Source organism: Chelmon rostratus, chromosome 10, assembly GCF_017976325.1.
Source record: "Chelmon rostratus isolate fCheRos1 chromosome 10, fCheRos1.pri, whole genome shotgun sequence".
Classification (NCBI taxonomy): Eukaryota; Metazoa; Chordata; class Actinopteri; order Chaetodontiformes; family Chaetodontidae; genus Chelmon; species Chelmon rostratus.
In genome coordinates, this window is record NC_055667.1 from 19561609 (window position 1) to 19589571 (window position 27963).

The 27963-nt window shown below is 42.4% G+C and overlaps 2 protein-coding genes across 2 annotated transcripts; one reads left to right on the top strand and one right to left on the bottom strand.

Annotated features, from left to right (window-relative positions):
- The first annotated feature begins 9117 nt into the window (after positions 1-9117).
- tnnc1a (troponin C type 1a (slow)) lies at positions 9118-13108 on the top strand. The gene is made up of 6 exons (XM_041945536.1): positions 9118-9141; positions 10419-10449; positions 10611-10757; positions 11520-11634; positions 12103-12239; positions 12448-13108. Exons 1-6 carry the CDS (start codon positions 9118-9120, stop codon positions 12477-12479), a joined length of 486 nt encoding a protein of 161 aa, XP_041801470.1. The 3' UTR covers positions 12480-13108.
- Positions 13109-21597: 8489 nt separating this feature from the next.
- On the bottom strand, positions 21598-26070 carry LOC121612604 (dual specificity protein phosphatase 7-like). The gene is made up of 3 exons (XM_041945609.1): positions 25359-26070; positions 24222-24650; positions 21598-23298 (listed from the first exon to the last, which is right to left on the bottom strand). The coding sequence occupies exons 1-3, from the start codon at positions 25726-25728 to the stop codon at positions 22988-22990; spliced, it is 1110 nt and encodes a 369-aa protein (XP_041801543.1). The 5' UTR covers positions 25729-26070; the 3' UTR covers positions 21598-22987.
- Positions 26071-27963: the final 1893 nt, after the last annotated feature.

Genomic DNA, 27963 nt, shown 5'->3' on the forward strand with positions numbered 1-27963 from the left:
TGTAATAGACGGCCTGAAGTAATCAAATTCAGTAATCCATCCATGACCATGAGGCTGCTAGAACTATATTGTACCTGAAATGGAGAATCATGTGAACTTACACAGGCAATGGTTAAATACACTGGCATATTTCTTCCAAATCTGTATGGAGTGGGTTGGTAGTTGGTGCATTTTGAAGCTGAGAGAGTAAAGCAGTAAAAATATGAAGAAACAGTCAATGCTTGTGAGCAAATTAGCATTGTTTTGTAAATTGAATCAGTGAGGGCCTTGGGTAGTCGTTTGCAGGAAACAAGTGGCTTTGATTAGACCGCTGAGTATGATTATTTAAACTTCCCGTGTTTGGATTTGCACCTGGCCCGTAATGGACAAAAAGTAACAGAAAAAAAAAACACCCTCAAGATGAAGCCATGTCATGTTAAAGACCTGATATCTGACGCAACACCGTAGCAACAGTCACCGGCTTATGAGGGACAGCTATCTAGTTTTAAACACTTCACCAGTTCAGAAACTACACTGTAGCAACCAGAAGATAGGAAAAAATGCTAACCCACTTTTTGTGTGTATAAGGTTCATGATTGTACCTGTGGCACACAGCGGTGTAATTCCTGTCTCTCACCAAAGATGCTGGCTGCTTATTTGTCAGTCTCACATAATAGAGTGCTATAAACTTTCAATACAAATCCCAAACCTGTCAGATTTATCACCCCTCAGCCTCCACACCCATGACTTACTGCCGCTTCGTGTGCTTTGGCTGCTAGTTCTGTCTAACTTATTTCCTCCATGATCTCCCATGTCCCCCCATGGTGCAGTAAACTGCACAAACTAAACCACATTTTATTCAGACCACATTGGATTTTCCATGGGCATAGACCAGTGGCGGACTGGAAAATTGATTTAAAGTTGCCCAATTAATCAGTTTGATGAGTGTTTTAGCACATGGGCAGACGTAGCTTTACTTGTCCTTCCAACAGTTTAACTTGTATTTGACTGTTCTCTGTCTATTTTGAATATCCTTCAGGCTCTGTGTTTCTTTATGAGTAAAACTTGTTTTGTTGAACAGCATTGTTTTCTGTCTCCTTGTGCATAACATTTTTCGTGGCCCCCATTAGAGTAGAGAAGTTTTAGTGCCCATAAGTACAAATGCATTAGCACTAAAAGGTGGAGAAATGAAAGCATGCAGGATAAATGCAAGACCCCAGAGTCATTTTAGGAGAGAGACACACATTCAGATAAGAGCTACAGTCACACCAAAAACTGCCCTTTTGATTCAACGGAGCTAAATGATGCTGTTTAACCTTTTGCACTGCGTTCGGATAAACAACATAGATCACAATTTGCTTCATCAGAGAAGCCGTGGAGATGTGTTAATACCCTGCTGTCACTGTCAGACTTGACATGCATGAAGACAAACCCAGAGGTTGCGCCACACGACTGGTGGCGTGTGCGTTGGTCTACGTGCATGCATATCTAGAGATGGCAGACGAGCCTGTGTAGCAAACCCAATGTGTGTGTGTGTACGTATAGATGTGTGTTCCGGCAGAAACGTGAGTGATCGTTGCAATGCATGAGCAAAGTGACGCAACACCTCTAATGTATCTATCTCCTAAAATGGGACAGATGCATGAGCGAGAGATGAAGTCACTTAATTTAGTTGTTGGCAATGGCATCAGGAAACATTGACCTTTCGTTGGTTCCTTGAGGCCACAAAGTGAGTCACATGACAGCCGGATATTTACAGTGCCTCCTGTCACTGGCCTTGTCAAATCACGGCACACTTCACTGAAGCCTAGTAGGCCCTAGGCTGGACTTCAGCTACGCAGACAGATGCAAAGGTGTTTTTTTTCCCTCTTTTAGCCTGAGTGTATTGCAACCCCGAATAACACGGAAGAACACGAGGGCATTAGGGGACGTGTGTGTATGTTAGTGCTTGTGTTTGTGACTGTTTGTGTGTGTGTGTTTGCATATAAGAGCAGGAGAGAGAATGAGGCATACAACAGGAGACACAGACTGTCTGCAGGACCAATGCATTTCAGGCCAATTTATCTTATGAATGAGCCTCTGGAGGGCATTCATCCCCAGACAGTTCCATGAATTGTATGACAAATAAAACTGTACTTCTGCACCCACGTCACAGAGGGCAAAACAGGAATTGTCCAAAGATGCAATCAGAAGGTATTTTTTATTTATCAGTGCATGAAATGATAAAATTAGGCATGTTTCAAGGTTCTGCTGGAGTGCATTGCTCTTTATCACTTCGAGTCTTTGTAGAGAGAAAATACAGAGAGCAGATCTCACAGTCTGACATGCCTCTACCTGCAACCAAGGCTGCTAGATGGCAGTTTTGCATGGCAAGCCCCAAATGGCATTATGATGGACTGCAAATCCAATAAACAGGGTAGCTGTATTTTAATTTCCATCCAGCAAAGGTGGCAAGATAGCCCAAACCAAAATAGAATCGATCATTTCACTGGGAGGCCCTTCCACGGTTTAGGCTGATTACATTGGTGTATTGTGACATTGAATCTCACCTGGTGCAGCTTTAATGCTGACAGTCTGTTCAAGGCTCAGCCAGTACCCCAGTTAGAGAGCCATTTCAAAACATTTTCTCTTGGACACAGCACACAGAGGACGGATCAGCACTGGCCAATACCAAATACCAGGACAGCAATACAGCACCTAGCTTATGAGAACAAGGAGCCTGCAGCCATGCTAGCTGCTCTGTGAGGCTTTACTTAGGCACAGTGATGCTTTGAGCTAAAGGCTAAAGTCAGCACACACAACGGTAATGCTCACATGGTGATGCTGAGCAGGTATAATGTTTATCATGTTCATCATCTGACTTTTGCATGTTGCAAAAATTGAAAAATTTGTCAGTGCAAAAAATGTGTGCCAATCCATAGAAGTACAGATATTTTACTGGATAAGCAAAAACCTGACCTGCTGGTGGTGCTCGTGGTATATTCAGAGGGTCCCCTCCCAAAGTCAATAGGATTCACCATCAGGGGCGTAACCAGGGGTTGGCCTTGCATAGCACAGGCAACCCTGAAATCTGATTGGCCACCCCAGTTGCCGCCCCATTATCCTAAACTATGATTGGCTATCTGCCCCCTCAGAGGCAGGATTTTAGTTCAAATCAGCTGTTTGGACTTTCCTTTATAGAATCTAAACAAAAATGTATGAAAGCGTTTGCAAGCCACCACAAAAACACGCAAATGAAACTGTTCTTAATATACAGGATGGTTGTAATTAATAAGTGTACCTTCATCTGTGTTGCAAGAGCCAGTTAATAGCTTTTGTGTCAATTCACTGTAGCACATTTTCTAGAAGAGAGAGAGAGAGAGAGAAAGAGAGAGAGAGAGAGAGATCTGTATTTTAGATTTGAGGTTTTGCAAAATTTTGTCAGTACAATATTTTGTCTGCACAGGATTTTTTATTTTGTTGGCACTTTATTCCAAAAATATATTTGTGAATGCGCATTTTGTTTTTGTATGTTGCCTTATTTTAAAATTACAATTTCTTAAAGACTAAAAGAATAAAGTATGGAAGTTTTATAACATAACATATAGAAGCTTTTTAATATAAAGTGCCACTCTGTTGTGTTGTGATTGGTAGGTCTATTTACATTTAATTTAATTTAAAATTTTTAACACAGTAATGTTCTTACATTACTGACAAGATCCTGTAATGTCAGTAATTCAAGTATAAATGAGTAGTGTAGACAAAAATGGTATATTAACACTATTCCAACATGTGTTTGTGTGTGCATGTGTGTGTTTGTAATAAGCCAGTTCCGCATGGACCAACCCAGTCAAAAAGGTCTGGACATGCCACTGTTCATCTGGATATCTGTACTAAATGTAATGAAAATTCATCCAATGCTGAGACATTTCACTATAAAACAAAAATGTCAACCTTGTGGTGGTGCAAGAGGAAACGATAAATCTTGTTAACAATGGAATGCATTAGGACTTTTTGAGGTAACCTATATTTTTACTTATAAAATATTAGAGCACTTCGATTAATTTTATGTTTTTTACATTATATTGACACAATAACTTTGCAAGGGGTCAACTTCCATGAATTAACAAATAGAGGCCTTCATACCTGTGGATTTCATGATGATCTTCATATATCAGAATGAATATTTTCACACATTTTGATACGAATGCTCACAATTTGTAGATTTAATGCATTTCATGGTAAATGACACTTTAAAATATGAATATTGCTATCCATTGTGCTACTACTGTTAGATGAAAGCTAAGGTTTTTCATTTCCAGAATCTCAGCGCCGAAATGCGACGCTTCAGCTTGGATTTAGCTCAGAAAGGCAACTGGCAATCTAAAAATCGGATGACAGAGGTTGGAAGAGCCAAAGTTGTGACCCGCTTTCTCTCAATACACTCTCAATTGAGCTAACTTTTAAAATGTAATGGTGCTGAAGTTACACCGCTCTTCATTTGACTTAGGAATGTCTGAAAAATTGTCAGAAACCCTGGGGGCCCACAGATTCCATTTCAGAGAGCTGCTGTGTGAGGGGAAGAGAAGAAGGCAGAGACACTGACAAATCCAAAATGGGTGTGTGCACGCAGGGAGAATTTTTACTAAGATGGCAACTCCTGTCACAGGCGGCATTTATAAGGGCTGAAAAATGCACATTATTGTATTATTATTATTGTACTTGCTGCATACGTTTTACCCTTGTGTTTTGTTGACACTGCCTTTGCTTCCCCACAAAGACCCATCACTGTCTGTTATTATGCACATAGAGTATATCAGCATATAGTCTATGTTGTGTGTCCCCTCACAAATCTATTTTTTCATCTCCACTCCGTCCTTGCTATAATTTCAAACATTCATATGTTGTCTCCACTTGAAACAGAAAGTAGAAAAAGTACCTCAGTCCTGCAAAAATAAGGACGTTGTTAAAGTGCACAGTGAGGGCGCTGCACAGTGGAGGTTTCTTTGCTCATGAACTCTATGTATGTTGTTGTATGGTGTGATTGTGGACTTGTAAGCAGCTGCATCAATAAAAACTGTAACTTTAGGACAATGATGCCCTGATCTGACCACCACTGTTCTGACTCGATATGCACAAACATGCACACATGCGTTCTGGCAAAGAAAATGTGACCTCTGATGCGTGTGCTCATATTATTTAATCTAGAAACAACACTGCACACGTCTAGAAGAATAGTGAGCAACAACTTGCATGGTATACATTACTTAGCCAAAATAGAGAAAGTTTAAAGGAATTATTCGTAATTCACTATTTATTTTTTTCAGCGCTTGCCTTTGCAAAGCTAGTTCGATGATCAATCTCAAGACAGAATCTTGGCCGCTGTCACATAGACGAAATGCACTTTCTCTCTTGCTTGAAGGGAACTTCAGTTGCCATATATCTGAGAGGAAATCTTTTCTGGGTGTCTTGTACACTATTATAGAGGTTGGATGAGAGGGGGGGAGGTGGGTTCGGGTAGAAAGGGTGGTAGGCGACTTGGTGGTCCAGTGGACTGGAAAACGCTGCCCCCTGGCAGAGAGTTAGTGCGTGGCTCTATCGGCGCTGGAGCTAATGTGGCCACTGCCTCATTAGAGATCTGATGTAAGGAACACTGCGTAACGCCAAGTGCCTCAGCGCAAAGAGTTCCAGAAAGGAACCACTGAACGCAGTGAAGCAAACTGAAGACTACCCTGTCCCTCATCTCTGAAGACAAATCCCTCAATTTGGGTTAGACATTGTCACCGATCAGAGATTGGGCTTCTCTAATAAAGCACTCACTGGACAGGAAGAGATGCTTTCATGGTGAAAAACACTGTGTATCATTCAGTCACATGCAGAGCATTCACAGCCTGCCACAACAGGAGCCGCTGACAGCCAGGTTGGTCATCAATGAAAGGAGGCAGGGAAATGGATAGAGAGAGGAGGAGAGGAAAGAACGGAGGGAGAGAAAGAAAGAAAGGCTGACAGGCTCAGCTCCCCTCCTCCCCTCAGCAATCAAGGAGGTGAGGACACAGAGGGGAGGAGGAGGAGAGCGCGTAGGACCTATGCTTCAAGCTCAGCTGCACGTCAACCCAATCACTATATCACACGAGTATTTAAATTGACATGATGTATTCTGTGTATAGTAGTAGATCTTCACAAATGTAGTCCAGCTGATTCAGTACTGCCAGCATGAGATGTTACGCCTCAGGCATTTTGACATATTGCGCACTCTGAATCTATAAAGATTTTGGTTGATGATGGAAATTCAGCCTTTCAAATAACAAGTCAGTCCGATGACTATTATCATATCATGGTCACAAGCGCAATGTGCATGCTTGTGCAACTTCAGAACATTTCACATAACCTGGTTAGATGCCAGTATAACAGAAATGGAGGCATTGTATTCCAGCATTCGGCCTGAGACGTGAAATGTAATCATTTGGACTTGTGGATTTAGTTAATTTGCATGAATGGTTCCGTGGCACAAATAACCACTGTAACCTTAATTGTGACCCCCATATCTGTACGCAGTTCTGATGTGCGCATGTATGTGTGGAAGAGGCAAAGAATAGAAAATAATACAGTCACTCTGAGGACAAAATGTGGTGGCAGGGAGGCAGAGAGGGAGGTGGAGGGGGAAATAGCCCCGCTCATCTCCTCTCATTTTCTGCCCGCTTCTACCCAGCAGAGTTTCTATGGCAACCCCTCAAAAAGCGGTGTGCGGTGAATTGTGGATTTGAGATGCGCTGTCTGATTGCGCTGTGTGGAGGAGATGGCTGGCTCTTTCGTCAGCCTTCCTCTGTAAGAGGAAATTGGTGGAGAGCTCCAATGAAACAGCACTCCATATGCTTTCTTTGATGTGTGTGCCAGTCTTTGGTACTACAGCATGTGTGTGCGTGGAGGAGGGTGGGGGGTTGCATGCGTGCACACGCTGAAGAAAGCTTTACATTAGAATCTAGTGCCCCCTGCAGAGCTGCTCGTCACTCTTGGCACCCACCAGACTGCACTCAGCTCTCCAAATGAATCTGTCTGGCTGACCATGTAGACTCATCAGTATGCTTTGGGTTTCAGCTGATGGAGTCGGTGCCACTGATGACGATTCATTTGTCTTCTGAATTCCGACAGCGACGAACAATGCAGCCCTGTGTGTTTTGATTCTGAAAATTTTGACGAATGGCTGAGGAAACACACAAGGAAGACCAGCACAACCCCCCACCCCTCCTCACCTGTCTATTTCCACTGAGAAATGGAGCCACCAGTCACCTTTGCATGTGACTGATGTGCACTGATGTGAGGTCTTTGACAGGAGATGTGTGTCTATATCTGTGTAAGAGTTGGACATGTATGTTGTTCAGTGTGAGCTCCCCCCCTCTCTCTCTCTGAGTGGCTGTATGATGCTTGTAAGCTGTGCCAGTTCCCATTAGCATCCTATTATAAACCAGCATGATCACTCGTCACTTAGAATGCCTGCCACAGCATGCTGTGTGTGTGTGCGTGTGTGTGTGAGAGAGAGAGAGAGAGAAAGAGAGCTTGGGTGAGAGCACGTGTGTGAATCACACAGTCAAGTGATTGAGATGGCCTTGTTTCAAAAGAACATGGGAAAAAATGCTGCAAAGTCTTGCGCTTTGTACAATTCAATTTAAATGTGTCTGCAAGTGTTTGGTTTGTTTGACCCAGATTTCTCACCTTCCCCACTGTTGATAAATTGGATATCCGGAGGCAGCCTTGCGCAACTATTTAATTTAGCTGATATATAGTGAACAGCACCATCTGCTGACTAAATCTGTGTTGCACATGAAGGCTGTAAGAATTAAATCCTCATGAATCACAGAGTGGGTGCTGCATGAGTTGTGTTCTTCATAGGCTAAATCTAATGTGTATGATTGGAGTATCACTTTTTAAATAAATGCCAGTAAAATTTGTGTGGTGAGACAATAATATTAATTCAATTAAAAAAAAAATCAACAACATCTTTTTCCAGAAGACACACAACACGCTGTGAACAGTTTTCATAGAGACTATTTCTTCAGCAGAAAAAAGGTCCAGTTGAAAGTGTCCCTAATGATACCTGTGCATTATCCAATCAGGGACATTATTTCAGAAAATAGATGTTTCTAGTGATTTTTTTTAACGATTGTATTGGGTGGAGAACCTCAAAACCTCTGGGAGTAAATGAGAGATTAAGATTTTCATTATTTGGATAAATGGATCCTTTAATTTTGCTTCTTTCTCTGCCTCTTTCTCCGTAGATAACAACATGTGAATGCCTTGTCAGCTGTGAAAAAGATTATTTGCCTTACCTAATAGGCAATTTTCACAGCAGAGTTTAACATGTCATAGCAGTAAAAGGACAGGTTTAACTAATAACATTAACAATGGCTGCATTCCATGTAGGTGCTCCAGGTCCAGGGCCCTGGTGTTGTGCACTGGCAATGCTTACTGGCTTTAAATGTGATGGAACCATTATTAATGTCATTACTCAGCCCTGTGCTTTCCCAACTATTGCAAGTCAAAATGTCTGCCGTAAAAAAATACTGCACATAGACCCAGGCACATACCGGTCTTTATGATCAGGTCTTTCTGAACCACAGTAACACCCCTGACACCTTCCTCTGGTCTGACTCCACAGAGCTCTCCTCCCTTCATGGTCTGCTGGCTATAGTCTGCGTCTCCCTCTTACCTCCTCTACCACCCCCGCCATACAGACACACACACACAGGCACACGCACACACACACACACACACACACCTCCTGAGCCCTCTGCGTCCCTGGTCCAGGTCTAGAGGAATGTTGAGTGTCTCTATAGCCCCCTCCCTGGAGATTAGGCTTCACCACGCATGCCCCCCCTCGCCACTTCATTCCATTCCAAAGTATGCCCCCTAAGAGCTGCCGCATTTTTATCTGAGCCCGGTGATTGTGACAGATTGGCCAAATGACACACATACACATTCGTGGACACACGCTGAGGCACAAAAAGAGGGGGAGGCCGGTCCGCCTGGGGAGGGACCAGACATCACCAGGCTCCAGCTATAAAACCCTGCCGGGATGAGGCCAGTGTCCTGCCCTGAGCTGGACAGTACCTCCTCCCTCTGTGCCAGGACGCCGCCAGGACAGGCAGCAGACGAGTCTCCAACATGAACGACATCTACAAGGCAGCGGTATGTCCTCTCACTCATACAGCTGAAAGTGTGCAGTTGGCTTCCTCTGTTGAACTCATTTTACTTTGTTGGATGCTCACCAAAAATCTGTGTGTGGACTAAGTCTGGTATGAGAGTGATGTTGTTTTGGATCACAAATCATAATCCCTAACATTTATTATTAGTTTGTAGCATATGAGGAGTGATTTATGTAGGCTAACACTATATTTTATTCCCTCCTATTTAAGTTATATGGAATATTCTGGCACTTGTGTATTCATTTGTTGTATTAAAAAAGCCTCCTCGGTTTGCTCATCTGACATCTGACATTACTTGAATGGTTGACAAATCCCTCTTGTAGCGGCTTGCACAGCACATTGCCTCCATCACCAGCTGATGTCAAAAGAGCCTTGACACCATATACGCCTCTAGATGTTCTCCATCTTCAGCTCTATCAGCGCTGATAGGAGCCACTCAGGGGGTCACTGACAGGACAGGTCCCTGGCCCGCTCTCTGCTGCTCCATCCATGACTTCAAATGGAGCAGTCCCACTTCACATGGCTAATTTTGGCCAGCTGCTGCGTCCCTGGTTCTCTGGTGCCAGAGAAAGGCTTCAGGTTTAGATAAACCCCCCACGACTGAATTCCAGCATTATCTGTGAGGCCGAGAGCCGAGTGGCTGTCTGTCCACCTCCTCCCCGACGGTCGGCCGGCTGTCCCGTCCACTCACCTAAGTGAGCGGTGCAGCTGGGACAGTAAAAACACACAGGAATGTGCATTACATGTGTTTGTTTAGGTGGATTTTTTCATATATCATCACCAGAGGCGTGTGTCCGCGCGTGTCTGCATGTGTGTGTGTTTAATTTATAGTGGACGACAGACAATAACTCTTACATAAGCAGCTGTCTCCCTCTCTCATTCGTGGTAGCTTTTCCAGGATTACTGTTCCATTGTTGGGCCAGATCCACAGCTATGCTAATTTAAAGCACTGTGTATTGTGTCCTTTATCTGTGGTTCCTGATCCTCCTGTCTGTTTATTTTTAACTCTTCCTCTTACTGGCTCTCACATATGATACATAGGTTCTGTGTTTTGTCAAGGATGGCCCAGTGTGTGGGACCAAAACATTACCTCATTACCTGACATAAAAGTCATCAAACCAGATAGAAATAATCTTTCCCAGAGTAAATATGGATGTTTGGAGAACTGAATCTACAGAATATACTAATTTCCCAAAGTGAAACATTCAGTACAACCAGATAACCAAAGAATTTAACATTTGAACTTTTTACTTCTTGCAGGTTGAGCAGCTGACAGATGAACAGAAAAATGGTGCGTAAATTACAAAGTCTTCTATGGATCAAAAACTTAAAGTTATTATATTATTATATTATTACATTATTATCTGCACAATGGTGCAAGGCTGTTGCAAAACACACCACATTTGTCGGTGATACAGAGTTGTGTCCCTGTGTGCTGCGGCGGTGTTGCAGAGTTCAAGGCCGCCTTTGACATCTTCGTACAAGACGCGGAAGATGGCTGCATCAGCACCAAAGAGCTGGGGAAGGTGATGAGGATGCTGGGTCAGAACCCCACACCAGAGGAGCTGCAGGAGATGATCGATGAGGTGGATGAAGACGGTAAATCAAAACAGCGCTGCGCGACAGTACAGGAAACTAAATGATCGGTTGCTTGTTGTTGACCTCTTCGTCTGCACGGACCAGCTGGCAGGTCCATCACTGCTCAGTCATGTTGTGAGACAAGTGCAGTTCAAACCCTCTGAACTTAATGTCAAATGATAGTCAAGGATCTTACGTACAACACGATGTGTCAGGCTGAATTAAAGTGAAATGCGTATCAGATGATGCACAAGTCGTCTTGAATTTTCCATGAGATGCAATGACGAAACATAAAGCAAAAAAAGCATTTTGGATTTGTTTGCTAAAGCATCAGTGCATATGTCATGTTGTCAAATAGTGGGGATTTTTAAGGCTACATAAGGAGACATTTAAAGGCCCACTGTGTATTTTCTGGGTGCACAAATTACAGGTATATGTTATACCTTAAATGACGATTTAAACTTGATAAAAATAAATTATTTGTTTATGAATTTTAAAGATTTGTAACTTAGCTTTAAATAATGTCTTTGGTCTTTGCATTTAACGGCCATCCAATCAATTTATGAGTCATTGCAGGTTCAATACTGTGTTTTGAATTCTGTTTATGCTGATACATCATGTTCATAGACTGGACCATTGAGGAGAGCACTGGAGTTCTGGTGTTCACCGCTTGATGAACTGTACCAGATAATAGCTACAAGCTAATTGGCATCATGGCAGGTCAGAGCAGAACACTTCTGTACAAAGGGTAAGGATGTTATGAAGTGCACTGTGTGTGTGCAGGGAGTGGCACGGTGGACTTTGACGAGTTCCTGGTCATGATGGTGAGGTGCATGAAGGACGACAGCAAAGGGAAGTCAGAGGAGGAACTGGCAGAGCTGTTTCGCATGTTTGACAAGTGAGTTTCACGCTTAAACCCTGTTGCTTGTTTGTCCCTTTGAACTATAAGAATTATTGCCCTGAGAGCGGTTCAGTGGCACGACCTTATAATAAAAAGATACCAAACTTGACATAATATCTGCAACAAGAGGCTGCTTTCATCTGAAAATCAATACAGACTAGTAATCAAATTGCACCACAGTGTGGTTCCTGCAAAGTACGCTCCCCGTGTGCATTTATGTGTACCGACAAAATGCCAAGTTGCTCTGCAGAGTACAGCGCACAGTTTGCTCCATAATCCTTTTTGACAGCACAGAATATTTCAAACATCCACTCCATGCAAGCCAGACACCTCGTCTGAGCATCAAAGAGCAAACTTGCCATACTTTTTCTTTCTCACAGTGATGTTTCTCAAATACGTAAATGAGGGGCCGACATCTGTGAAGCTTAACCTCGGTTTGTTAATGCTACTCCTTCGATTGTGCAGAAACGCAGACGGTTACATCGACCTGGATGAGCTGAAAATGATGCTGGAGTCTACAGGGGAGGCAATAACTGAGGACGACATTGAGGAGCTGATGAAAGACGGGGACAAGAACAACGATGGCAAGATTGATTACGATGGTGAGGACTTTGAACTGTGCTAAACTGACAGAGAAGACACGGTGAAATGATTATAGAGCAAATTCATGCATTTTATGTCATCTGTCATTTATTATTCATTCCTTAAAAATACACATCAAATATGACATTTGATAAAAGCATCTTACAGTTTCACATCAGTTTGTTTTGGGCTCAGCTGCTATTTACTTTGTCTTCCTTGATTTTACAGAGTTCTTGGAGTTCATGAAAGGAGTGGAGTAATCCTGAACAAGAGAAGAGTGTTATTTTTGTATTTCTGTGACTCCACGGCCACCTGTGGAAAACTGGAAGCTGACTTGATAGAAACATTGGAACGACTTTGCAAGATTCAGTTGAACACTGACTGAATGTTTCTGTATTTTTCTACCATCTCTTGCATTGTTGTAAATACAGTTTGTAACTACTTTTGGTGCCCATGTGTACTGAATTTGTGTAAATGTATCCAAATTACTTATATTTTCTATACAGGCCGCATAGTATACCAGTTTGGCTGCTTGAAATATCAACTTTGTGTTTGTTTCCCTGACTAAATCTCTGAAACACAGCCAGTTTACAAATCTTCTTTCTGAGAGGCTGATATTGTTTAGCTGGGCAGAAAATGTATGTGTGCACGAAGCAGAACATAACAGTGAGTCAACATAGTTTTACACCTGGCTCTGGAAGACTAATCATTCTTTAAAAGCAACGCACTGGATCCAGTCTGTCTACTGTACGTTCTGATGTGCACATTGTACATATTTCTGTACGATTAAGATACCCTCAGGACTTTTTATTCCTCTCTCATGCTCCTGGAACACCTGCATATTTCTACATCAAAAGTCTGCTTGGAATATGCGCTCATGTAATAAACAAGGTGCATTTGTCAGAGCGGTGGTCAATTTTTCATTTTGTTTGCATGGTCCCATTTCAATTTTGTTATAATTATCACTTTAAGAAGAGTTATTTAAATCATTATTAGTGGAAACACTGAGCCAGACAGAGTCACATCTGTGTATCGTAATACTTAATAACTCTGACTCTAAATTATTGCTACTGTTAAAATAAGCAAGCAATTATTTTACTCCCTCATTTTTGATTTGCATTGCTGGTCTTCAGATTTTACAAGCTGATCACATGCTCGCCTCTCTGTCCTGTCCTGCTGTTCACATCACGCAAACAAACACACAGAGCAGGCCGGCAATATCTCTGCTCATCAAAACAAGATTTGTGTGAAACGTTGTCTGCCCTACATTTTGATGTATCTGTGTAATTTGTGTTCTATAGTGGCTCTTGTCTGCAGCATGTGAACTATTCACATGGTGTCCATGTAAGTATCTAGTTACACAGTCTATTGAGACAGGAGCTATTTATGTCTAATCATGTTAGTGCCCATGTTAGGGGATCTGGATTGACCGACACCAGTTGACAATCAGATGCCTGTGTCCATATAAAGAATGCTATTCATCTACAAAGAGATAACAGTCTTATTGTTAAAACATCTTTAAATCTGACACACATGTTAGTGTACTGAAATACTGTATATAGAAGATTTGAGTAGAAACATTAATTTCATACCAACAAGCATTTACTCTAGATTAAATATATGTATTATTTCTCTGGTAGTGAGTTTAGATTCTAATGGTAAACTGCTGCAGTTTTAGCAGCTTAGCAGTATTGCAGTTAACACAGTGGCCACTTGATGTCAGCAGGGAAACACAATCTTATCTGCTTGTTTGGCTCAGTCACAGGAATCAGAGGGTGAGGAGATTTCATAGGATAGCTGCACTGACAACAAGTAGATAGATCAAGTCAGAATGAAAAGGGGTTGATGACTTTAAGCATAATATGGACAATATGCTAATGTTCATTACAGTATCTGAAAAAAAAATCAGTATCTGATTTCCAGACTGAATGATGGGAGACCATTTTCATCCATTTCCAAAAAATATATTTATCCTTTCTAGAGGGCACCCATCGTTTTTTAAATCGTGAAACTGATCTCTTCTGTAGTCTTGCTATGTAAGAGGGGGTCGGCTGTGTTTTGTGTGAGCAGGTGACGTCAGTGGCCTGACTGATGACAGCGTCCAAAGGCCTCCCCACCTCCCTCCATCTCTGTCTCCCAGAGGGTCCTGTTAGCTCCATTCAGTCCTAATGGTCTGTTATACTTGTGGGATTTTAAACCCCAATCAGCGGTGCTGCTCCGCCAGACCAAACAGTCTGACAAATATAACACACTACACCAACTGCACTAGCTACAGCTATTTCCAGTCCAGCTGCACTGACCAAAAACACTGCATTAAAACCAAGTGATAATTTGGGGGTGAAAAGATGTCATGTGAAAAATTGATGTGCTATTTTTTTTTTTTTAATCGCACAGATTGCACTGCTCTGCTGCCAGAGTTCATTATAAGCTCTATAAGCCGCCGTCTGCAGCGTGGAACGGGATGAGTAGTGCTCTCCCTGCCATCAATGGGAGGCTGGGCAGCAGCAGAGCAGAGTGTGTGAATGAATCTGGGGTGTGGCGCACTAGCAGCAAGTTGGGTGGAGAAGTGACGCAGTTGCACAAGACAGGCCTGATGACTCATGCCTGCTGTTATTAACACACACTGCGGTTATGAGCCACCTTTGGTAAAGTGGATTTCAGGGACACATAAGCCACCGTAAGACCTGTTTTCTTATAGTGTGTGAGACGCGCACACACCCCTGTTACACTGACCTTGGAAAGTGACTGAGATAGAGGGGATTTGCATAGGTAATAGGAAGCTATCAATATTACATAACTGACTTCATTCAGTTTTATTATACCAGTGTGTGTGTGTGTACGCAGGGTAAAACGGGTTATTCCATTGGTTAAGAATGAGTCAGGCGGATGTAGAGCTGTATACAGTACACACACACACACACACACACAGCTGTGTTTCCATCACTTAAGAGGACATTACATTGACTTGCACTCATTTCCTGGAGGCTTACCATAACCACAACCACAACTTGCCTAACTCTAACCCTAACCTTAACCAAAGTCTTCACCCTAAAATTTAATGATTTACATTATAGAGACTTGTGCTATATGGAGAGGGCAAGTACCCACAACACATTTATGTCCCCACAACACGAGTAAAACACATCCACACACACAACACACTGGTCTATAGTTTAATTGATGTATAACTCATCCATTAAAGCCATTCGATCACATAAGAGTCAGAATCCACCATGAAATTGTTCTAAAACTGCATTATTAAGCTACACCAACAGTGTGATGTTTTCATAGCCTTTCCCCAGCTCAGTATGATTTATAGATGCATAAAATCCCCGGAAGAGCGAGGAATACCCTGGACATGTTTTAGAGCTTGGAAGGCGTTAACTACTCATACCATCTCTCTGCCACCCACACACGGAGACCTGCTTTTCAATCCAGCAGGCTTTTGGGTTTAGAGGATTCCTGTTTTTCTTGCTTCTCTAGATCACATGGTCTTGGAAGTTGTCCAGCGCTGAACATCACAGCCTAATATCTGGAAACGTTTCATACCACCATTCACAGTGGCATAGAAGTACACATGCATGCTCCCAAAATCTCTCGATTAATAGCTAGTGTTCTTTCTCGGGTCATGTGATAAGGATTTCTTATGTTTGATGTTTTGTGTTGTTTATAGTCTGGCTGGGGTAAAAGGATGATTTTATGCTGCCATCTGTGAGCCACACTGTCCTCTCCAAAAACAAAAGGAAACCATGGATTCACTACAAATGATCCTGATTGTGAATACATACAGAAACTTAGATGATCGGCTGTTTTTTCAGTAGGCTGTTTTTGTTGCCATAAATATACAATGAGGAAGTGGAACGCTTTAGACAAAGAGAGAGTGGAAGGACTGCAAATCAAACTTGAACAGACAGAATATTGTATCATGATGCTCCATCCCACTTCTGGTGCTGAGAACACTGAAGTACTGTTTCTGGACTGCCCGGCCATAAAGGCCCATAGAACAGCAGGACTACAAGACACAGAATTCTCAGATTCCACAACAACTATTCATCCATTCAAATGAATAACAGCGATTGTTTTTGTTTTAATGTACCACTCGAGGGTTTATCTATTTTTACCACTCAGAAAGGAAACTTGCATCTGTGTAAAATGGTGGAAAAGTATTCAGATCATATATTTAAGCAGCAACGTTGCATTGTAAAAACACTCCACTGCAAGTAAAAGTTCTACCTTATAAAATTGATATGGTGAACGTAGCAAACGGCTGCCTATCGACAGTCCCAGCAGAAGCATAGAGTGATATTAGCGCTCATTAATCCATCTAGTGCTGGTTGTATCAGAGCTCTTTTGGCAGCAGACGACTGGCAGAAAACATCTGTTATGAGAGCCATGAGAGTGAACCAAAACAGTAAAGGTGTGGGCAGAAAAAACAAAATAATGAGCTGAAAGATGATATAGAGCTGTGGAGAACTGCGCCAATTCTCTTACACACAACAAAAAGAGTACTTTAAGGACCACTGTGTAGGATTTAGTGGCATCTAATGCTGAGGTTGCAGATTGCAATTAACTGAATATGCCTTGCTTCTCCCCTCACTTATCATAGCATGTAGGAGAAGCTACGGTGGCAGCAAAACTCATGGAAAACACATAAGGCACTCTCTAGGGCCAGCATTTGGTTTGACCGTTCTGGACTACTGTTGAAACATGGACTGCCTGCCTCTATAGATATAAAGAGCTCACTCTAAGGTAACGAAAACACAGTGATTTTCAGGTGTTTATACACAAATGAGAACATACTTAAGAGTGTTATATTCCATTTCTGCCATAATCTGCCAGTAGAGCCCCCTAAATCTTACACACTGCTGAAGTGTGTAAGATTTCACTAGAGTATAAAACTGCATGTTTAGCTCGAGCTAATGAGAGACATTTCAACAAAGGTTTAAACATTCTCTCCAGCAGGCTCACTGAGTGTTAATTTGTTTGTTTTAAGTGACAGACGATCGGAAATTCCTCTCCTCTGAGCTATGACATCATTAATTTGGTCACTAGCGTTGTTGAAGAACATCCCGAGGCACAGACATGCTCTTTGGCTCACTCAGCATTTCTGTACTGTAAGCAACATATGGCCTCGTGTGAATGGCATACCAGACAGCAAGACAGTTCCCAGCATGGCCTCCTCTGCAGATCCCAGGCAAGAACACATGATAGACGGATGACCTTTACTTTGTGTCGGGTCTAGCAAGACACGAGGAATGTTCCTTTTCATTCACTCAGCCACAGATTAAACTGCAAACAAATATCACTTTGTTCTCGGTGCTTGGTGAGCGCAGGCTACTGTACATCACCGGATGGTGAAATTGGCCACGAACTGAGAGACTTCTGGTATTAACAGATGGCTGCCTAGCTCTGCCACTAGTATTCCATGTGGCTCTGCTTTACACATGACCCAGTATTCTCCTTGCCAAAACTAACACTTTTCTTCCTCCTCAGAGGACATACATGTCTCCCAGAAAAGATTTGTTTCACTAGAGTTAGTTAGGAGGGTTGTGAGAGCTGTTTTGAAAAGATAGTGTATCAGTAGTGGCTTCCTGGAGAGATAAGATACTTCCTGTTAGATGGCTGGAAAGTCTAGCATGACCTGATGGATTTCCTACAAGCAGACATCTAAATTTTCACCGGTGACAACGTTACAAATAAGATCGTCATATGATTTGAAGTGCCTCTTTTTATGATTAGTTGTGGCAACGTTTTTAAACGACAAACCACAGTCGAGCCTTGTTCGGCTTGTAAATGTGTCCTTCCTCTCTATGGCTGAGGGGGCCTGTCTAACTTTGGATCTATGCTTATTATATTACAAATATGGGGAAGTAGGAAGCATTGCAAGTGGCTTCAATATGATTCAAGGATTCTGAGAAATGGCACTCCCCAACAACAGGAGATGAATACATGCCATTTCAATAGGCTACAGTTGTATGAAACCATGACTAAAGGATATATTTTGTGATTCAATGCCACCATGAATCCACACTGATTTAGAAATAATTAAAATTCCCATGTTCTCCATAATTGCTGGTAACAAGCACCGATTGTTCACTATCATGAGGCTCTGTCTAAATGCTAGCTCAAAAATAAGGATGGCACGGCTCAGAGGACAGCACAGCATCAATGATGTCATCGCCTCTTCAGTGACATGATGTCAGAGACTGGGCAAAATACTGCGATTAGGATTATTCTCCTCTGCCCTGAACATCTGCTGTGAGACCACTGGGAGTAAAAATCCCTTCATTAAAGATGGCAGTTATTCAGCTGGGATTGGCTGTTACAGGATGCTACATATTGATCTGTAATAGGATAGTGACCATTGGATCTTCTGTATTATTTCATGGAAGTAAAAAACACCAACTAATTCCGCTGTTGCTCATCTAAAAATGAGCCTCTGTAGTCAGCGAGGCTGAGCTGAATAAATGAACTATCCCAGTTACTGTGCATCAGAGGCAGAAGCAGCTGTGAAATTATTGTCAGTCATGCAGTATGCTAAGTATGTTCTTTTAACCACAGCAGGTGTGAACCAGCTCTGACTGGCTTCTGCTCAGCCTCCACAACACACACACACACACACATACACACACACACACACACTTGCTTGCAAACAGACACATGGCCCCTCCTGCCCCCACCTCAAGCTAAAATCCTGTCAGTCTCATGCACATCTGCTTCCCCAGCAACTACTGCTGAGCAAGCACTGCATTAGCCTCTGCTTCCCCTCATGGGGTGATCATAACAGGACAAAAATACTCCACTTATCTGTCACACAAAACATACTGTGAGAGCATAAAAAAAAGCTTGTGAATTACACGCACAGGCATCCTATGTTCTAGATATGGAAAGTATATTTTCTCTTCAAAGGTTTGACTCAAAAAGTTCTGTCACAGTTCACAATAAGCTCTGTAATTTCTATTTACATGAGAAGGCGTGAGTTTCCTACTGATTTTCTTGAGTAACTTAGTAACAGGGGGAAAACAGGAGCTGCTAAGACCCCACACCTTGCTTTTGAAGCCGGCAGCAGCAGCACACCAAACGATTTATAATTACAGAATGCAAAAGGCTATGCTTAACTCCCAGGTGAGACACTCAGCACGGGATAGCTGGTGCCAAAACATTCGGAAAGTAGCTTAAAGGCAGCCCCACACATGAACAGCCCCTGCACGTTATAGCTGAAGATCTGCCATGCAACAGCAATAAAAATTGATCTTTGAAGGTGTGTGTGTGTGTCTTTACAAGCCTGATTCCAAAAAAAGTTGGGAAGCTGTATAAAATGTAGATAAAAACAGAACGCTATCATTTGCAAATGGACTGTGTTTAATGACAATGAAACATTCCCAAGCCCATGCAGTAATGTCCTATTTCCTATCAAGGGCCATACTTAGTTATTGAACACACATATCACACTAACCTGTAATGCAATGGCTGGAAGTGTTTCTCTTTGGTGAGGTGCCTCATGTCAGATGGTGCCACTTGCAGCTGATTTTCCAGGCTTGGGCTTGAGCAGATCTGAGTCTTTCCAAGAGTCAGCTTTGAAAGGAGCAGACTGGATTGTCCAAAACAGGGATGCAAACTTCAGTGCATCCTCAGGATGGGATAATCCTTGGGACATACATTGAGTTTATAGACCTTGAGCAAGTTGATGAGGTAAAACGTTAAATATATTGTCTTATTGTACTGTTTTCTATTGAGTATATGTCGAAGGATTAACAAATGATCACATTCTGTTTGCACATTGTCCCAACCTTTTTGGAAATCAGGGTTGTATAAATCATTACTTACTACTCTTGTACAGTACTGCCCATATACCGTAAATATACAGTGCCGGTTACAGACAGTACCTGTCTAATTAATGGCTCTCACAGCCGTCATCCCCAGGCACTGCACTCCTGCCTTTCATGCACTGCAGCCACCCATTGCCTCTGCCTTATTGTGGGTGTCTTTTCAGACCTAATCACAGGTTTTGCCCTGCAGGTATGTGGCCAGCCGGGTTCAGTCATGCTGGAAAACCCATCACTCAACAGCTTTTATTATCACAAGTGTGAGGTGTTGCTAGGCAAGTCTCTTCAAGTGCTGCATTGCTGCTGTGAAAGTTGAAGATTTCACATTTAGCCTGTTGCAATATTCTCAAGTCATCTCAGCCCCTGAAGCTTGAACTAAACCTGTTTTAGTGCAGTATTTAAGTCATTAAATCCCACAGAGTGACAGTTATTGGACCATGAACTGCTTCACAGATCAACTACATAACATGTCCCCCACCCATTTTTTTTCTGACTTACAAAGCTTGGCTTCACTCCAAGAAGTAATTTCTTCAGGGAAGGGAATTCACAGCATCATCTTTCTGTCGTCGAGAGAACATATGAATAAATCTCTTAGACAAGGTAGAGACAATAAGAAACCAATGGGGCATTCAGGGAGCTTTAACGAAGCATAAATCTAAACACATAGTGCTTCCAGCAACTTTACACATGCATTTGGAAACGCCTATGTTTGAGTAATCTAATCATCACCGGCTGATTTCTGCCATGAGCGATAAACAGATGCATCTACCTATTCTGATTCACCTTGTGAACACCTGAACCTTTTTTGCCTGAAATCATGAACATAGCTCAATGCTTTTTAAGACTGACTGTTTTCTGAAGGGAACCTGAATATAATGATACATTAATATTAACTTTGGTGTAAATACTTCTTAAACTATATCATGAAAGTCGTAAAAGCAGAGCAGACACATGATGTGAGTTTCCCTCTATTAATCGTAGTATGAATGTGGAGATACTTGGATACTGTAGATATTATTATCTTTTTTTAAACAAAGTGCATTTATGACTTTAATGCACTTTTTCCAATAAATGTTAAAATCATATTTAACGAAACACGCTTAACCGAGGTGAGTACACATCTATTACGCAACACTGTCATTAAATTTTATCACTCCCCAAGTGGCACAGAAGAGCGGTCGGAAGTCTTGTATCTGCGGTAGAGTACATGCTGTGTCATCTTCCTCTTCCTTTGAGCGCTGTTTGAGTGACTGGTTGTGGGTGTGTCTGCGCTGTGGTATTGACAGATCTGGCCCTGTCAAATGTCTTTGTGTCAGAAAGCCTGTGGGAGACAGGAAGCCGAGCATTACGAGTGGACAGAAAGCGGACATCTGACCACACCTAGAGCCTTGGGGCTGGACAGCAGAGCCACTGCTCTCAAAACTTTGCCTTCTCACGGCAATCTTAGGTCCTGACTTAACCACACAACCACTTTTGTTTTATGGAAGCGTGCTATCAACTTTCAGCAGAAAGACTCCAACGTCTGGACAAAGACAAAAAAAAGATATTCAAGTAAAAATATACAATATATTTGTTGTATAAACTTGTACAGAATGTCTTGGACATTTAGCTTTACATATACTATACATAAGGGTCAAAATAGGGTGACATTCGCATCCTTCATGATTTTGAGAAAATGTCCCCCATAACAACCACATTTTATGTACATCTTTACAAACATACCAAACAAAACAGCCCTTGGATGCACTTTAAGAGGCCATGACGAGATGCAGATGCCTTGTATAAAAATCCCTGAAAATGCCTCTCTGTGAGGTAAGAACACATTTTGTCAAACTCATTTCCTTTCATTCCCTCTCGCACATCAAACTCACTCGTTTGTTCTGAGACGAGACTGGCAATAGAGAACAGCTAATTATACATCGTGTTTCCCTTAACATTACTGTGCCACAGAAGGAGTAGCTGCAGACTGAAGACTGAGTAAAAAATAAGGTGAACATCCATTCTTTTATACACTGATTACTTACACATTTGTTCCTTTCAATCATGGTAAAAGCCAGTCCTATACACAATACCCCAGCCTGGTAACTGCCATACAGTTCAATTACATGTTAAGGTATGGTCAAGGCCTCAACAACAACAGGCAATATGACCTAGAGGTTACAAAACAAGGTCCTTGGTAGAACACAATCACATGCAAATAATGCAGTTATAAGCAACAGAGTGTACAGGAGCGTTTCTGAAGAATATTATGTATTATCTTTGATATTTCACCAAAGGGGCCACTTGATCTTCCATTTAAAGAATAACTATTGAACATCATGGTGCTCACTGTTAGTGAAGGTATCAGGAGTGAAAGCATAAGAAAAAATACTTTCTGTGGTGACTCCGTTCTACTGCAAGAGAGCTGCCAACAGTCATCAGAAGAAAAACTGGACAATAATTCAAGGCCGGATCACTAGTAGTAGCTTATTTCCCTCAGCTAGAGTACCATCAAAACATCTCAGATTGGTCCCCACCCAGAAAACATTCTGCTTGGCCAAAAGCTCCTTTTAGACCATCAAGGCAATAATCATAACTGATACAAAGTAATACATAAACATCCACTTTACAGCTGGTGAATAACAGATAACAGTCTAACAACAATCGTAGATTTAATAGAAAAGTTATGAAATGTCCTGCTGTTATGGCTGTACATGACCACTGATTAATGCCATGTATGGTGGAGAGCAAAACTCACCCTTGTGTTAGGTATTAAGGCATTGAGACCGGATTTAACAGAGTCTGCATACGCGCTCTGTTCCTTTAAAAGATCAATGTAGTTTCTTTTGGTGCAGAAATACTGTAACTGACTTACTGCTTGTGTCAGCTAGTTAGGCATCTGACAGGCTCAGAAAACCTCACAGACACCACAGGAAACAACAAAAAGGCCGCCCAATCAATCCTCATGTTGACTCCAGTGTGTCTAGCTGGAAGACATTGTGATTGGTTGGTGTGGTGAAGAAGAGCTGCTCCTTGCTGGTGGAACGGTTGTCACAGGGACTGTGCAGCCCCAGCGTCCTCTCAAAGTCCAGGAGCTGACCCATGAAGTTGAAGTTAGGGGAAATGTTGGACTTCTTCCTCTTGACAAAGTCGTAAGCGTCGTTCAGGGAGAGGTTGAGTCTCTGCATCAGATAGGCCACGGTGACTGTGACTGAGCGGCTGATGCCGGCCAGGCAGTGGACCAGGATGCCACACTGCTTCGACCGAGCTTCATCTGTGAGAGGAAGGAAAAACTATGGTCATCAGAAAGTTATCTGAGTATTCAAGTATAGAAAACATACCTTTGCAGTTTTCAGATTATCTGAAATAATATCTTCATTGGTTAATACTTTTCTGTACTACAATTTTTAAGGGCTTTTGTGGTAATTAATGTTATTCTGACTCTTAGAAGTAACCCTGTTGATGGCACAAAATGGTTCAATTAGCTGCTGCTGTTGAATGAGAGGCTCAATTCTTGTTCAAACATTTCAATTGACCTGGAAAACAGTTTACTTAACACACAGCTACAGCACATTAGCAAACAACTGCCAACTAAACAACACGACGACTAACTTGTGACCCTGCAATCAAACACAGCCCCAGAGAGTGGAAACAACACTTCCTTCCTCATTCTACCTCTAAACCCATTGGAAACCAGTTCATGATACACAGCCTTGCAACCACCGAACAAACAAGTCAGAAGCTGTGGTTTCAGGTGCAGCCGTGGTGATATGCTACGAATCAAAAGTGAAATTGAAAGAGTGTGCTGTGGTGCCACCAAAAACAGGAAAATACATGTTTATTTTCAAGATTAATGTGCTGTTACTGTGCATCAAAGAAATTCAGCGATACTGTTGTACAACAGCTGATAACAGCCTACACAAGTGGTTTGGGAGGGAGGTTTTATCACGTCTTGCAGTATAAACCACAATTTGCTTATGAAAATAACACCCACCTGTCCCACAAACACATTCACACACCAATTTACTTTACTAATGCTTTGGTTTAAGTCTCATATACCAAAAGGTGCCCAGCCCACACAGGGTTACTATACTCTCTGTGGCAAAACAAACAACTAATCACACACTGCACACACACTGACAACACATTTATTTTCTGAAAAGTGTGTGTGTTTGTTTTAAGTTTGGACTTACTCACCTATAAATGATATGGCCTCTGGGAAGAACTGGGACAGGTTCTGACTCCAGTGGTCCGAAATGGGAATCTGTTTGTACCTGAAGTGGCCGTCATGCTCGAACATGTTGGGGAGATTGGGTGTGACGTTCAGGATGTACTTGATGTTGTACTGGCCCAGCACGTCAAGGTTAGTGGAGTCTTTGGCGCAGCCCAGGTAAAGGTAGGGTAGGATCTGGACAGGGAAGGCAGGCTGGTTGCTGGGGATGGGGCTCTCCTCAGACTCCGTGGCACTGCTCGGCTCTCTATCGGATTCCCCATCGGAACAATCTGAACTGATCCGGAGATTGCCAAAACCCAGGACAGACAGCGGAGGAGAGGAGCTGGGACAGGAGCTGTCCAGGAGGGTCTCACAGTGTTCTGGGTACTCCGTGTGGAACTTTACAAATCCACCTGGACAAGCGCCAAAACACAAATGAACAAAGTCACATTAATAAGGTTGGATTGTTTCTAAACAAAACTGACATCTGCACATAAACTGTTTATTTCAATCATACTTAAAATGGCAGAAAGGCTGTTGGGTATTGAAGCAGAGCTGGAAAGAAGCAGCTGAAGTTCCCCTCCAAAAAACAGACCATTCATGAAATGCATGCCTGTTCCTGCTAGAGCAAAACATGGCGCAGCCATTTTGGAATTTTAATTGAGAATCTCAGTGACACACAACACACAAAGTTTTGCACAGCGTACTGACCGCGAACCCACAACACATGACGAACTTTAGCGCACAAGTAACGTCAACGTTTGGAACGTTAGAACACGACAGAGACAAACGTTCTTACAATTCCAAAGACGGTGTTTGAAAGTTTAAAACCTCTTTGCTTCATTTAGCAACGTCTCTTCCAAAAAAAGACTCGTTAGCTCTTAGTAACGTACGTTTCTAAAGATGCTACGTTTGCTAACACTGCGCCAAAACTAGCTTAATATTGGCCACTAAGAACACTTTAGCTATCGAATTGTAACGTTAAAGCGGCGTCGGTTAACAGACGTTCTCTAACGTTATAAACTCCGTCGCAGACACACTGTCACCAGCTAACGTTACGTACATTTTACATGAATGTATGCTTTAATGGCTCAGGTTAACTCGACAGCAAAACTACTTACCCTCCAGGTAAAACGCTTTACAGCCGTCCTCCCATAGTTTTTGAAGAAGTAAACCCAAAACCGACGCCGGAGCGCCACAGTCCTGCCAGTCCACCGTGCACTCATCATACAGCACGACCGTGTCCGTCTTACACCGCCGTATGAACTTCTCCTTATCCTCGTGGTGAGGGATGATAGTCCGGATGGGTATGTTGCCCTTCTTGAACCTCCGGAGCATCAGCCCCGGTATGGCCAGGTTGATGGCGGTCTCTATGTGGGATGATTCATAAAGCTCATGTGAGCGGCAGTCCAGCAGGAGCAGCGAAGTGCCTCCGGACTCTAACTCGAGTTGCAGCCATTCCACGCTTTTGCTCGGCGTCACATTAGACATATCGGACTCAATATCATACTACGTGCAAGCGCGAACACATCACTACATGGTCCACCGAACGACGATCAACTACATTTCACCCGAGGAGAAGAAGCGTTAAATGTTGCCTCGCAAGTGCATGGCGCTTCTGTGCCGGAGCGAAGATTTCCCCTTTTTCCTCTTCTCTGTTTCCATCAGTCAGAGAGTCCCGAGCTGCCCCACAGCTAATGGAGACCTCTTCACACGATACACAAGTTTAAATGTGACTGGGTTTTGTTTTTTTTACAGCCAATAATCTCTTCATCAACTTCAGCTACTCCACGTCGTACCAGGGTCCTCCATGCACTCGTCTTACCATTCCGATGCATGGGAGGGTTTTTCTTTTTTTTTTTTTTTAGTTGACAGTAGAGCAACTCCAGAGGGAGGAGTTTATTCCTTATGATTTAAAGTCACAGCAGAGAAATCACAAAGTTTGGCACCAGCAAGTCTCAATGGAATCATTTTGCCAGTCACAGTTTTGTCAATCATTTGTCTTGACAGCTGTTTGTGCCATTAAAGCAAGCTGACACTGGTTTTCAAGGCGATTGTTATCATTAAAGATCACTAAATATGAGGCCCACGTTTCCCCTGGGTTCTATTCTAGGCTGCCAAATAACCTTGTAATGACACTGTGTAACTTTTATTACCAACTGAATCACTTGCAAATTCCCATGGGGAGCCTCAAGGTGTGTCTGAGCTAGTGTCACAATAATCTTGAATAATATTTGCATAGTTGCAGCTTGCATGCTTGCTTTTTGAGGGCCTACATTCTTAATGGATGTGACGAATGAGGTGGGATGACATTATCGCACATAATATGCAACCCTGATCCATGCAGCAGTTTACTGAAGTGCTCTCATGGCACCCTTTCAAATCAGAATACAGTATTTTAAATGGCACCAGACTATACCTATGGCATATAACTTCACAATACAATACTAAGAACAAGCATTAGTTTATTATGCTGGATTACAAGAGTAATGCAGCATTTACAGTGAAACCACACTCTTCATTTTGAACACAAACAATCAAATGGGCTGAATTCATTAGTTTTCTTCCTGGAAGAACAAACTCCACTGTCCTTTACTCACCCCTTGCAGTACTTTAAACTGGTGATGCATTTTCCTGCAGGAGAGCAGAACACTTCACTACAGAAGTATGGCAATGTTTTTCATCATGATAATATTTTATTATCTGACTGGGCACACCCCTGAAATGGCTCTCTTCCTAAATTTTCATTTTATTTCTGATGTGAGGTGTATCTTATGTTATTAGCTATATTGCACGGTCACCACAATAGGAAATTCACAAGCATGTTGCTGTGCATGAGTCTTTTCTTAGAATGCAGCCACAACGTTCCCATGGTTCACTACTGATGTGTGTGATAATGCAAGCAAATGGTGAATGTGTGCAAATAAGAGCGAGGGAGGAGAGAGAGAGATGCGTGCAGTGGGAATCCAGCCATAGCTCATCTGCCTGTGCACGTGAGTGGGGGGGGGGGCACAGATGTGCAGAGCATCGGGATTAACACAGAATGAGGAATAGAGCTAAACCTGCACACTCACACACACACACACACACACACACACACACACACACACATACAAATGCTCTCAACCATAGACTGATAAGACACAACAGGCACCATATCATCACCTGCTTCCAACAGCCAAGCACCACATAATATCAAGAGTTTGAAAACCAACACACACACACAGACACACTGCCTGTGGCCCCTCATACCCACATGATGGCTGTTCCAGTTGAACTCTCCTTCAAGAAGTATAGGGGTGCTGGACCTGCTCTAAGACTTTCTGAAATAAGGAAGTGAGCAGACTCCACAGCCTGCATCTACAAAAGACAGTGATGGATGACAGAAATAATATGTGACAATGAGGTCAATGTATAGCATTTCCTGCAAGCAAGAGTAGACTTCCTGGATTCACTGCTTATGAAGCAAGAGTTGTCTCAAAATTGTAAATCCAAATCCACTGAATCAACACAAGACACAACTAGAGTACTAAATTAAAATACCAGTATATATATATATATATATATATACATCTAAGACTCATGTTCTGAGCAGCCTAGACTTGCATGATGGTGGTGGTCACCTGACTGCTCCACTTCCACCAACACTTTGGTTACATAATGTGCTCCAAACGTGAGCTGATGGTAATTCTCTCAGAGGAAAGAGAGGAAACTTTGGGTTGACTT